A 13,614-nucleotide genomic window follows, 5' to 3' on the forward strand; every position below is an offset into this window, starting at 1 on the left:
GAACATTCATGTTGACGGAGATTTTTTAGAGTGGCCAAAAGAAACAAATAGGAATAGGAAATGATACGTACAGCCTTGTTCTCGATACGTCCACAGGCTGGATTGCTGCCTACTGCTAGTAGACTGTCTTCCATCATCCGACACAATTCGTCAACTCCACAAACAGATGAAAGCAAGCTGCCGGTAAAGGTCGTTCCGGGAGAGATATTCGAAGCTGACCATGTATCTGGTAACGTACAATATAAATTGATAATTGGATGTTGTATTGGTAGAAGGCCTGGTTGGCATCTTCATCAAACATCTTGCAACATATGCTCAAACATCACACGTTATTGACACTGTATTTCTATACTTTCAACAACAGGAGTACCAACGGAAATATCACATCGTACAGTCCGTATCTTCTCTCCTGCTAGAACCGCCATGCAGCAAGGGACAAATAAGACGGATGACTGGCGTATCGAATTCGAGGTGCAGGACAGATGGGAGAATCCATTGATGGGTTGGGCTTCAAGGTACGAAATCACATTACGAGATGCAGAATGATTTGGTGGTAGTGTGAATCAGGTTATGGGATGGTAAACGATACAAGACGGTGCGGTGTGAAGAGTCTGGGTTTCAGCAGCTTCAGCAGAGTCAACAAGAGGGAATGAATTCAATTTGACATATGGACTCGCTGGGATTTTCGAATCTCAGGTTCAGAAGTCGAACACTCAGACAACGTGGAGAAAATATAACTTCATACCTCAACCTTCTAACATACTTCCTCTCTGTAGTGGTGATCCAGTACAAGCAACCACAACCAAATTCTTATCAAAGGAAGATGCCATCAGATTCGCTGAACGACAAGGCTACGACTACTTTGTCGAAGAGCCCCAAGTGCCTAAACCTAGAAAGGCAAACTATTCTGAAAACTTCAAGTATAACCCAAACAAGCTGAGATATATCAAAACAAAGTAGATTTAAGTGTACTGTGGGTTGAAATGCTGGTTGTAGTTGAATAATAAAGAGAATTTACATGGTTGGATGGTAACTTTGGTGCCAAGTGAAGGTTGCCAGCAATCAGAATTACTGTTAAACGAAGAATCTGGTGGCAGTTGTTGTGTGTCTTCCGTCGAGAATAGAGATGCTCTGGAATGGAATAGAATGGAAGTGGAAGTGGGATTCACGTTTTTGATGACCCAATTCCTGTTATTGTTCGATTCCATTCTTGGAATCTAGAATCGCGAAATCGCCTTTGGCGATTCCATTCCATCGAAATTCATGTTCGTCAATTCTTGACCGATTCCTGACCGATTTATTCTTTGCGCTAAACTGATTTGAAAGAGTTTCCGGCTTTGGCAGCGTCGCCACAGGTGTCGGTCGGAGGTCACAATTAGAAAATCAGATTATATTCGCACGGGGTACAATATACGTAAGCAACGGTTAACCAGATGATGTAAAACAAATGTCACTAAAGCACTTCCTGAGCCTCGTAGCAAACGTTGTGTCATAAGTAGCTCGATCCTCCACATTTCTGTTAAGCTTCTAGTCGTCAAACTGATCCAATTTTGATAGCGCCTCTTGACGAGCCAAAATAGCTGTTAGAAACGCAGCATAACTACAAAGAAAAGTTGAATACTGTCCTTTTTCCACAATCATTGCTTTATTTTACCTCCAACTTAAATCAACAGCACCAGTCATAAATCCAGTCTCCCTGTTCATTTCTAGTAAAACGACAGTTTGTTAGAAGCACTTTCGTGAGTATTACTAGTAACCTTCTTACCTTCGGAGAGATGACCATCAAGTGATGCATGCTTCCGTACACGCGCTACCAAAGCTTCAGCAGCATCAAACAATTTGCTTCTACTGAAAACACCTCTACGTTGATCCGCAATATGTGGCTCCTTTAAACTCGCCTTGTAGTAAAATTCGGAGACAGCCAGAGTGGCTAAGAACCACGCTATAGGTGACAAAGCATCAAGCAGCTTTTTGTGACAATTGGGTATTGATTGTAACTTACGATTTCCCTGACTGTTTCCAGTGCCGTCATATGTGTCTTCAGGATAGCGACCAAGGGCTGGGCCAATGTCAGGGTACCTCCGGTTGATAGGATACAAAGAAGCCATAGTGTTCGCTAACTTTGTAGCAGTTTTAAATACAAGATCCATTCCGTTTGGAAAGACATCCTGCGCACAATTGCCAGCTTGTATTACCCCCAGAATAGTAGAAACGTCAAGGTTTGAGATCTTGTTTGTCCATCCTGTTACGTTAACAGTGGCTAAAATGTGATCTGATGCTAGATGTTCGCTTTGAATAACTTTTAACAACTCTTTAGCTTGGAGCGAATAGTACGTTGTAGAAACCGTGTCCAAGAATGGCAATGAGGAGCTACGAGATAATGCAGCATACATGACCACCCGTGTATGAAAATGGTTTCCGTAGACTTCCTCCCATAGATCGAAACAAGGTTCCCGCCATACTTTTGCAACATATTCTAGGTCTGTTTTTATCAAGGGAGCTAATTTAGTTAAGGAGGAGGGGCCATAATTCTCATAAAACTTGATGAATGCTAGGGCGCGCAAGGCCGGGCCGTCATTTTGAGGTCTTCCCCAGTTTGCAGTATATGCTCTCCCATCCTGCAGAATTCGGGCCGGAAGTTATAAGAATGGAACATTTGAGCAATTTTTTTTTCGAATGACTCACCACATTCCATTTTGGTTCCCCTAAACATTGACAGGGGGTTTCTGTCATAGTTTGGATCTGCAAATTGAAGTCCGCCATTTTTAATATGACTTGGGGTATAATATCGTTTGAGCCTCTCTCCCGTATCCACAAGTCAGTCAGAGCACTCGTGACTAGTGCTGCATCTCTGACCCAGTGGAAACTAACGAAAATTAACAGTGAACGAAATTTCGTAAATTATCCCACAAACATACACGTACTAGTAGTCTGGAGAACATTTACTCGGAGAAGCGAGCACTGCACCATTCAATAACACATTCTCCAGCAGCAAAGTTTTAGACGCGTTGAAATGATTCCACACCCAACCATCATCTAGTCCAACCACTAAATATACCAGGCATAGCAAGATCATTCCACATCTTATCGTCATAACTGCGCAAGCAAACGAATGTATTTTGCTTAGTCTTTTAACTCAGGTTGCAACCCAGGTTAAACAATGTAGTCTGTATAATAATGACTCTTCTGGTTGCAAACAAATCCACGTGAACGTGATTACACAAAGGTCTACGTGGAACATGGTGCGTCGTTCTGTCTTTCAACAAATTCAACTCTCATGGCTGATTCTGATTCAACGGAAAACTACGACGTTGTCATTATAGGCTCTGGAATCGTCGGCGCAACCTACGCCCGGAGCCTCCTTCAAAATGTCCCTTCTCTCCGTGTTTTGATGTTGGAGGCTGGGCCAAAACAAGGAAAACATATTGGTGAACACTTGAAAAACAGGTTTGCTGCTTATTTTCATCTCCATTTCATCGTAGTGCTGGAGTCTTTCTTTAATGTGTTGTTTATAATTAGTTTCCGTTATCAGACGGATATTACATCGTTTACCCACGTTATCTTGGGTCACCTGGAAACCCTTTCCACTCCAACTATCAGTGGTGTTGCAAGCCTTCAGCTAGACCCCATTTCGTATCACGTGGAAAACGCAGACGAATACTGCCGGTTCGTGTCACACAACATTTGGGAGAATTGAACCGATTACTAATCGCTGAAATTAGATTCGTGAATAAGAGTGGAAATCCTGAGCAACTTCCATGGGAGAATCTGCCTGCAGCAGGTATTAAATCCAGCTGAACTAGCGGCTACTAAAGTATTCTGATTTTCAGATCTTTTTCTCGGTCAGCCGTCACAAGATGTGTGGGTGGTATGGCGACTCATTGGACTTGCTGTACCCCACGACCTTTCGGGGAGGAACGGATATCTGAAGATTTGATTTCTGGAGCAGAGTTGGACGCTCTTCTGTCTGACGCCGAAAAGATCGTAAAAACGGGCAACTTGAGAGAGTATCTATCTGCCAAAGACAACATTTTGCAAACCATCGTGCTGGAAACATGCCAAAAAGTGTATGAGAGTGAAAGAGCTCTTCAACCGCCTTACCGCCCAATCGGGCCGTTGCCTTTAGCTGCTGAGCCTCACGGGAAACTGATTTGGTGGACTGGCACAGATACTGTCCTGGACCCAGTCTTGGAAAACAAATCCCTCACGATAAAGGTACGCGTCAGCTCGATAAACTTCTTGACTACATAGAAACCTGCATGTTTTTGTGGTTAGCACGAGCATTTATGTGTCAAGCTCAACGAATTGAACGGCACGGTACATTCCGCTCTTGTAAGAAATCTGGAAACGGACCAGGAATATCTAGTTTTTGGCAAATATTTCATTGTAGCTGCTGGAGCAGTACTTACTCCGCAGCTTCTGGTCAATTCCTCGTTGGGAGCCGACCTTCCTCTTGGATGTTATCTATGCGAACAAACTGTCGGGTTTTGTCAGGTAATGGTAACTGATCGGGCTTGTTTAGTGGCTCACCCTTTCATGCCTCTAGATTGTTTTAAAGCATGAGTTGATCAAGGGGATTCCTAGTGATCCACGGTTTGCCACAAAAGCAAAGCGTCACATGTTAGAACACCCCGAGGATCCTCTCCCCATCCCATTTCGTGAACCACAGCCTCAAGTGAGTGAATGAAATCCGTTTCAATGGAATATTAATGGTAACTAAATGATTGGTCTTCCAGGTATGGATTCCTTTTTCCAATGAAAGACCCTTCCATTTCCAAGTTCATCGGGACGCTTTTCACTATGGAGACGTATCTGCCAATATTGATGACCGGCTTGTCGTGGACATTCGCATGTTCAGCTACATGAAACCTAGACAGCAAAATCGGGTTGTATTCAGTAAGAATATCAAGGATCGCTATGGGATGCCACAACCCACATTTAAGGTGGGAATGTGCGATGATGACCGTGATCGACATCACCGCGGCATGGAAGAAATGCTTCGTATAGCCATGGCATTAGGTGGTTTTTTACCTGGTGCGGAGCCGCGCACGATGGATCCAGGATTGGCACTACACATAACTGTAAGAACTTCGTTTGACTCTACTTTGATCGGAGTAATATTTATTTACGTGGTAATATAGGGGACGTGCCGAATTGGCAAAACCAAATATGATTCTGTGGTGAACACAAATTGCAAAGTTCATGGATATAGCAATCTGTACATTGGTGGCAACTCTGTGATACCAACTGGTGCGGTTGGTGCTCCACTTGTCTGTGATATTTGTTTCTAACATTCCCTGATATGCAGGTACGGCATGCAATCCAACTCTCACTTCGATTGCGCTAGCTCTCAAAAGTGCCAGGTCGCTAGTGCAGGAACTCTCAGTTCTCCCTAAGCTGTAACGCCCGTTTTGCTTTATACGAATAGTATACTTCATCCCCAAGAAATTACGTATGTGCCTGAAGCCTATTGTCTAGTCGTACAAATAAATACTTTTGGAATGTCATCCCTCTTGTTGCAGCTAAATTGAAGATCTTCAGCTGTAGAAAGTTGTTCACGCGGTTGAGAGAATATGTAATAGGTGGAGAGACTTCACAGATTCTTTTTAAATACGCATGGATAGGGATAAAGTCAACAAATCTCGCACACAGGTCATAGGAACGGTGCGACCGTTGGCTACGGATAAACCGACCGCTACCTAAGTTAGGTTGAGCTCAACCGACAAAAGGGGAGGTCTGCAGGAGTTCATAAGTCTTCTGTGCGTCTCACATACCTCGCACCATACAAACCACCAAGGCTATAACCCTCGTAACAGGCTTGTACACATTCTCAGCAAAGTTGAAAGTACGTCGACAAATGATGCTCCCGGGAGTTACTCCCCATCTCACTCCAGTCCTGTAGCGTCGAGTTGTCGATTCGCTGGAGTCCAGATGTATGATGCCCCCATATGTAATATAGAGTGTAAGGCATCTTGAGTTGTTGTTGCTAGAGCGTCTGAATACTAATGGATCCAAAAAAGTGGTGTGTAAGTGCATCATCAACATTACGTCAAGCGATACGCAAATATCAAAGACCCACAACTGCCAAAAGTGTCGACTTTCGTTACGATACTAGTCTAGTATTGTGATTGTGATCCGTATAAAGCTCCTGCTACCCATATATGAAAAAACGAATGCGATTTTGCAATTGCGATATTTGATACTTTGGCCTGAGACATTGCCCTCCATTGCAACGAGCCTGGCAAAAAAGTATCCCTTGGTCACTATATAGGCTCGAAAGCTTCACTCGAACAACCATCACATCCATGACACCCACATAACAGCAATATCTCACTAAAAGTCACACCAGGATGACCGAAATCCTTCCAACCCCCTTCTAATATCAGATTCAAAAGTTCAGAATCCAATGCTAAGGCATCTGGTTGGCTGATCTATAGCATAGCATCTTCATTAACGGTGACGGAACCGGGAGGGCTGCGAATGCCGCTGCAACATGGATTCTTAATGGTGTTGCTCACGGGCTCGTATTGCTAATGCTGTCTGATTGTGGATCATGATCGGAACGAAGACGGTGAATGTTGATTAAAAGTGACCAGCTTGACCTGCAGCGATTGCTGCGACGGATCAGTCCAAAATCGGAGATGGTATTGAGTACAGGCATAGTTGTTGCAGTGACAACATCGCCAACAAACACGTCGTGGGATGCCGATTCCGACAAATCCCACAGTTCTTGGATGATGCTCAAAAAAGGGCCACCTTCACCTTCAATACTGCCAAAAGTAATCGAAACAAAAACCCAAAGTTCATCCACAAACTCGACTGATGCAAACTTTCGTATACATACAACCGCAAATCACCTACTTCACGTGAAACTAGATCTATTTCAAACCACTTTCTCTATCGACGTTATCATTTTACTACATCTCGGACACGGAAACGTCGGATCTGCCATCAACGCTGACCTAAACCACCAAAAAAAATCAGCCCCATCATCCTGAAGTATGATTGCAAACACACCACAAACACTCACTTGATACAATAATAACAATACATATGCCCACACGAAGTCACATACGGCGTATGCACCTGCGACGACCTCACGTTCGCCGAGTTGGCAAAACATATGGCACATATGCTTGGATGGAGGTTGACGTCTGATGACGATTTGGGTGAGAGGGTGCGTAGGATGGTGTTTTTGAGTGATGAGAGGTTGATTAGAGGGACGAGGTATAGGAGGAATTCCTGTGTTATAAAAGGCGTTGAGGAATGAGATGAGCGAAAAAGAAGGCACAAAGCGATGTCAAAGTATACATACGGTGAATGCATGCCACACAAGCTGCCGATTCATAAACTCGAACGACACCTGTCTCGCCATCTCACGACGAGTATACACAAGCCTCATTGACAGGATTCGATCTATCACTGACCGATACCTATGTTGAGAACAAGTACGTCTGAGTTCAACCAAACAAACCCTGGAACCACACTATGATGACTTTGTCGTGCTTCTTCCATACCTCCCATCATACAAAAACACCAAGAAATTAACCGTGGTGACCACCTTATACACATTCTCAGCAACCTGTAAATACTTCCACACTTGATGCTGCCACGAATTACTCGGCATCTCACTCCATTCCTGTAGCGTTGCGTATCTATTCACTCGAATCCATGCGTATGGAGCTCCGATATGTAGTATCGCGTGTAGTGCCTTTTGGGTTGTTGTTAAGGGTGCGTCCAGCATGGCTGATTCGTCTAAGTATACGAGAGTGTCTTAGCGAGGCTGTTTTGCAAAAAGGAGATACTTGGATACTATAGGCAGGCCAGACGTACATTTTCCAAAATGTCGACTCTCATTCCGATATTTCAAGTTCTGCAACTGCGACCCGTACGAAGCCCCCGTTGCATATATCGATAGATGCGACATGAGGTATTGCAGTATGACTGATACTTCAGGCTGGTACATCTCCTTCCAATGATCCTAGCAAAACAGGTATCTAGCAAAGTACACTGGAAAGCTTCACCCAAACGTCCACTACACTCCACACAACACAAAGATATCAGATCCTCTATCATGCACATACCCCAAAATGCGTAAAAATCCTCCAAAAACCCTCCTGCACCATATTCCCCAATTCCGCATCCAATGATTCAGCATCCAGCTGACTGACTCGCAAGATCTTCATTGGAGGAGACGAGAACAGGGAGGCTGCTTTTGTTGCAATGTCATGGTATCGTGATGAGGTTGTTAATGGGCTGGTGTTGGTATTGCTGTTGTCTAATGTTGATGGTGATGACGTTGATGAAAAGTGGCCAGGCTGTCCTGATGCGATGGGGATGGATGGATCAGTCCAGAATTGGAGGTGCGGAGTGCTGGTTGTGGTAGATGTGGCTGGCTTGTCGACAGGAGGTGCTATATTGTCTGCTGCCATTGCTTGATTGTGGTTTGAGGTTTTGAAGAGTCTTATAAAAAGAAGGGCATTTTATTGAACTGAAAAGAAGGAAGCGTGTATAATGCAGCGAAGAGTATTGGAAGAAAACGGGACTACAATTCTTGATTCATAAGACATTGAAACTAAAAGCGCGTCGATTCACTGAAAAGCCAGAAAGTACGTGAACAACGAGTTTTTATATATGTCCTAAGTAGCACAGAGTCTTCGAAGTTCTATACTACATCCTAAAAGTCTCGATCAAATCACCCAGCACCACTCAGTGCCTTACTTCTTGTTCACACAAATACACATTATATCAAAACAAGCATCACATTCTTTTGCCCCCAAAGTTCTTTTTTATACCATAGCTTCTACTTCTTAGGAGGAGCTCTCTGCAATGGCTCAGGGCAATCAGCAGCAAAGTGCCCAGCCTTCCTACAATTGTAGCATTTGCGGACCCTTTGAAATGCTGGAGTAGCACCACCACCATTAGGACCTCCTGCACCATTAGCACCTCCTGCACCATTAGCCCCTCCTGCACCATTGCTAGCACCCAAAGCCATATTGTTACCACCGCCATTGTTACGAGCTGCACCAGATCCCGCAATGTCAGTCAGTGCACTATCCATTTGAGGACATGATGAAGTCTTGTGTCCAAACAGCCCGCATATTCTACACACTTGATTTGAATCGTCTTCCGTCATTGGCATTCCGATACCAGCAAATGAGAGAGTTTCGGGGATACTGTTGTTGTTGTTGTCATACGGCTCTCGTTTTATAAATACAGTGTTCTGCAGGTCGTATGGTGATATTTGTGGTATCGGTGGTACTATTCCTGAAGGTGCACGAAGTCTACCTCCTAAATCATTCGTAAGTTGCATTCCTACTCCACGTTTGGCGTTGAAGGGTGGTGGCATGTTGTTATTATTGTTGTTCATGTCGTGATTGTTCATATCGTTAATGTTGTTGTTATTGCTGTTGTTGTTATTGATGCTATGATGATGAGCTTGCATGCTACCAGTCAATGGTGCAGCAAGGATATCATCGACACGAAGTTGCTTTGATGCAGGATGTATATCCTCTGATCCGCCTGATGGGAAGGGTCTCTTCATGGCCCCATGGTGTTGCATACCACTACCCGGTTCCGCATTCGTATTGATGTTGTTGTTCGTCATATTCGGCGGCGAGTTATTACGGTGTGCTGGCTGACGTTGCGGCGATAGATGGGTTGGAGTATGACTTGGGGTCACGATATTGTAAGAGTTGGCATGAGTTTCACACCACCTATACACATCCTCCATACTCAATACTAGACTATTGCTGGTACTACTACTACCGTTTATACTACCGCTATTCCAAAACCCATCACCTAGCCATGAAAACACTCCAGTTCTCAGACTTGGTGACACCTTTGATATAAACCTCATAATCTTTTCATCCAAGGACAACATGTGGGAGAATGGCGATATGGCCAGCTTGAAATCATCGATAAAGTCACGTAGATTAGTATAATGCTGAGTGCTATAATGCAGTTCATCGAGTTTGGCAAGAGCTGCATTCCATATGTTGACATTCAGAAACCGTTTTTTAAAGCTAGCTTCAAAGCTCCTCCATGATGATACGGCGTCTTGGTACTCTGCACTAGTGAGCTCATCCTTCCACCATTGCAGAGCCTGGCCCGTGAAGAATGATGCTGCTTCTTTCACTTGGTCATAGTCCTTGTTGTTGGTGCTACTATTGACAGGCGACGATTCGACCCATATTTGGACCCTATACAGCCATAGCTTTATATCTTGGATTGGGATCATTGGATTACCAGAGAAGGTACCTGGATGACATGCGAAATTGGCACCTCGTTGGCTAATGTTGATGTCATCGTGCTGGCGAGCACTATATGTAGAAGGCAAGTCCCGTTCTCGCCCTTGGTCACGACGGTCGGGACCTGGATTATACATTTCGGGCTTGTCTGTATCTCTGCTTGGTGAGGTTTGATGTTCTTTCGTTGGCTGCTAAATGCGATGCTATTCTCGGGCAAAATGGATTGTGTAAGAGAAACTATTCAAGGCTGAAGTAAGTTGTATACATACCAGCAATGCAATGAGAATGAATTGCCCCTCTTTCTCTTTCAGCTGTCAGATTTAAGGTGTGCAAGGTGTTGTGTGGTAGGAGACAAAAGAAAGTTTCGAATTCGAGACCAATCTGGTAACAACACTAGGTTTGAAACAAGTCCAGATACGTGTTTCTTGTTTCCTGACTCAATGGATCGAATGCCAGTGCCATGACACGTTAGAAGACTGTTGTTAGCTATCTGCTGGAATATTCGACGTGATCTGGTGAAGAAGATCACGGCCGATGCAGGACTGATGAAGCATTTTGATGATGATGGACTGAATTTCCTCGTGCCAGGTATGGAATTCACTTGCTCATCTACAAACTTGATGCTCTTTTGACACAACATGCATTTGGCGTGTTACGTTGAACACCAATATTCACCGGACCAACTCACATTTCATATATTAATTACTTGATTTGGATTCGGACGCCAAAATATTTTGGTAAAAGTCGCCATTCGTGTTTGAACCTTTGTGTTTTCTTCAACTTCAACCAGGGAGGCACAGCCAAAAGGACGTTGATTGAAGCAATCTCAGTGGATTTGGAATAGTAGAACTTTGTTGAATTGAGAATCTAAATTCAATACACGTCACTAACGTGACTTCAAACCTATGCAGATATGTCTGATCGAAGAATGCGAAGCCCCCGAGCTTCCAAAGTCTCGCTTGTCGTGGTTTCTTAGTAGCGAGGTGCTCAGTAGCAAGCTCTTCATCTGCACAGGTATCGTTTACCGCCGATAAATCCCTCCAATTTCAACTTCTGTCGTCGACTTGCTGATGTAAAATCACCATTTGTTAAAACTGTACATAACCAAGGACTTGCAGCCCCATCTTTCAATTAAAGCGCCCAGTAATGAATTTATACGAAGTATGTTGGAAGAAGGAGGCCGCCATTCGCCTCCCTCGTGATGTCCTCCTCGTAATATTCGACAACATCAAACTCAGCAAGGACAAGAAGGAACGCAACCAATGTCTGCTCGATCTAGCTCTGGCCTGTCGGGCATTCAATCGACTAGCAATCAGCATAACATATGGACTGGAACTTGTCAGAGTTCTCGATTGAAAAAGGATATGTCTTTAAACCCACCTCGGAATCTGGTATTCTCACCAGTCTCCCCAAAACAAAACTCGTAAAAGTCTGAAGGTGTTACGGCTAGTATCACATTCTATAGGTGCTCTTCCGGATGATTTCTTCAGCTAAGTTTGAGATTCTCACCGATGTAGAGCTACGATGTGATCTGCGTCAAGTGCAGCTAAAATCTCTACGAAATGGCACAACTTAATTTATATACCAAGCAGAAGGCCAACCTCTAATATGACCGACTTACTTGTCGCCAACTCGACAACTCTTGGAAAGCTTGTTATAGATGAGACTCACCACCTTTTGATCGGCCCGTCCTTACCTTATGTAGTAGGTTGACCCATTTACATATTTCAGCATTGAACGCCATCCGTGCAGATCTCAAGGGCATGTTGAGAGGCCATGGTCATCAACTCCACACCATATTTGTAACAGGGGATTTGAAAGACACTGGACTGCTTTCAGAGATTCTGAGCATTGCCACGAATTATCGGTCTTGGGAATCAATTACGATAGGACGGTCACGATTGAAATGATCTCAAACGTCGTTGTCAGTCGACGGAAACTAGGGCAGTTCTATGTTGGCCGCGTAGGATACTGTGATGGTGATGTTTTGATGAAGGCTCTGGACGAGAGACACAATATGGCGCTCAAACCACCATTTCACTCGCAAGTTTCAAGTCCCAAGTTTCTACACCATTGATTCCAACGTCCATAACAAATCTGACACGTAGCAGGATCTGAAGGGATTCCCAAGCAATTTATACCTTCAAACGAGGAATACTGCTATAGCAAGAGAAGTTTTCAATAAATAAATCTGGTGTTCAGTGTGACTACTAGAGGCGTCGCTGTGCATGCATCGTTTGGTCACCATCCATCATCAGCAACTCAGTATCAGAGTTTTGACAAATTGTGGAACAAGCTTCAACCAGACTGGCCGAATTGTAGACCGAGAGCTTCAAGCTGCTTATAATCATCACTTGCAGTCCTTCTAACCTTATAGCTTGAACGGTTTCGAGATTGAATTCTCAACCCAGTACAACTTTTCGTCGACGTGATTTTATAACAACTTGGTATATTGAATATATTCCAAGATATAATAAGCACCATTATTACCTCATCTATCACGCCATTACTCACCGGATATACAGTTGCACTATCTAAAATCACGTTGCAATCTTGTGACACATTGGAGGCCAAACTCAATACGCAATCTCATCGTAAAACTTCGCCCCAAGAATCACATACTCAAGTCCTAATCTAGGTTTTCTCTCTGATTTCACCTCTACATCAAGCAATTCACAATGGGTATGCGTTCACGTTCACGAAATTACTTAGCGTCAACAATACGCGAGTACATTGGCCCTGAGCTTGACAGTAGACTGATGATTTAGTTCTCATATTTTCTTAGGTTTGGAAGACGAATTAAAGGCCATCATCGCAGCTAGCTTTGAAGCTTTTGCCAACAATGATGCTGCATTTGTGGCCAACTTTGCTTCTGTAAGTGTTCTTTGGTACGGTCGTCTGGAAGATTTGAGGGACTGATTTCTTCTTATACTTATGTATAGCCTGGTATTCAAATCCTCTCTCCATCTCGTCACCGGTCACAAATCTAACAAATTTGCGTCCGACGCAGATGTCCCACACACGTTGAAAGGTGTAACAGGCACCAAGGCTGATGGTGTCATTCCATACTCCAAGTTTCTCAGTCTGCTCGCTGAGGCTGTCGCTGCTGGTAAAGTCAAGAACTTCAAGTGAGCTTCATGGAGAAGAGTGCGAGTTTTGTATGAGGAGACTGAATCATATGTCTTCTGACAGAGTCGCTCCTTCCAAGATAACAGTCGACGTTGCCAAGAAGATGGTGACAGTAGTAGAACACACCGGTATGGTGCTCATATGACCACTGCAACCATCATCAAAGGTCTAATTGACAAATACAACTCGTTTCCTAGAGGATGACGATGCTACCGGCCACCACAGCGATGATGGG

At 43.9% G+C, this 13,614-nt stretch overlaps 3 protein-coding genes across 3 annotated transcripts; 1 reads left to right on the forward strand and 2 right to left on the reverse strand.

Annotated features, from left to right (window-relative positions):
* Positions 1 to 60: 60 nt before the first annotated feature.
* SmJEL517_g03013 (uncharacterized protein) lies at positions 61 to 960 on the forward strand (the record flags this gene model as incomplete). Its single annotated transcript, XM_031168941.1, has 3 exons — positions 61 to 229; positions 365 to 515; positions 777 to 960. The coding sequence occupies 3 exons, from the start codon at positions 61 to 63 to the stop codon at positions 958 to 960; spliced, it is 504 nt and encodes a 167-aa protein (XP_031025076.1).
* A 567-nt stretch (positions 961 to 1,527) lies between these two features.
* Positions 1,528 to 3,094, reverse strand: SGA1 (glucan 1,4-alpha-glucosidase; the record flags this gene model as incomplete). The annotated part of the gene is made up of 6 exons (XM_031168942.1): positions 1,528 to 1,600; positions 1,655 to 1,706; positions 1,766 to 1,942; positions 2,003 to 2,618; positions 2,686 to 2,866; positions 2,925 to 3,094. The coding sequence occupies 6 exons, from the start codon at positions 3,092 to 3,094 to the stop codon at positions 1,528 to 1,530; spliced, it is 1,269 nt and encodes a 422-aa protein (XP_031025079.1).
* A 2,512-nt stretch (positions 3,095 to 5,606) lies between these two features.
* On the reverse strand, positions 5,607 to 8,432 carry SmJEL517_g03015 (uncharacterized protein; the record flags this gene model as incomplete). Its single annotated transcript, XM_031168943.1, has 7 exons — positions 5,607 to 5,695; positions 5,775 to 5,896; positions 7,076 to 7,242; positions 7,316 to 7,433; positions 7,518 to 7,755; positions 7,834 to 7,981; positions 8,085 to 8,432. The coding sequence occupies 7 exons, from the start codon at positions 8,430 to 8,432 to the stop codon at positions 5,607 to 5,609; spliced, it is 1,230 nt and encodes a 409-aa protein (XP_031025078.1).
* Positions 8,433 to 13,614: the final 5,182 nt, after the last annotated feature.

This window comes from Synchytrium microbalum, assembly GCF_006535985.1.
Source record: "Synchytrium microbalum strain JEL517 chromosome Unknown SmJEL517_scf0014, whole genome shotgun sequence".
NCBI classification, from domain to species: Eukaryota; Fungi; Chytridiomycota; class Chytridiomycetes; order Synchytriales; family Synchytriaceae; genus Synchytrium; species Synchytrium microbalum.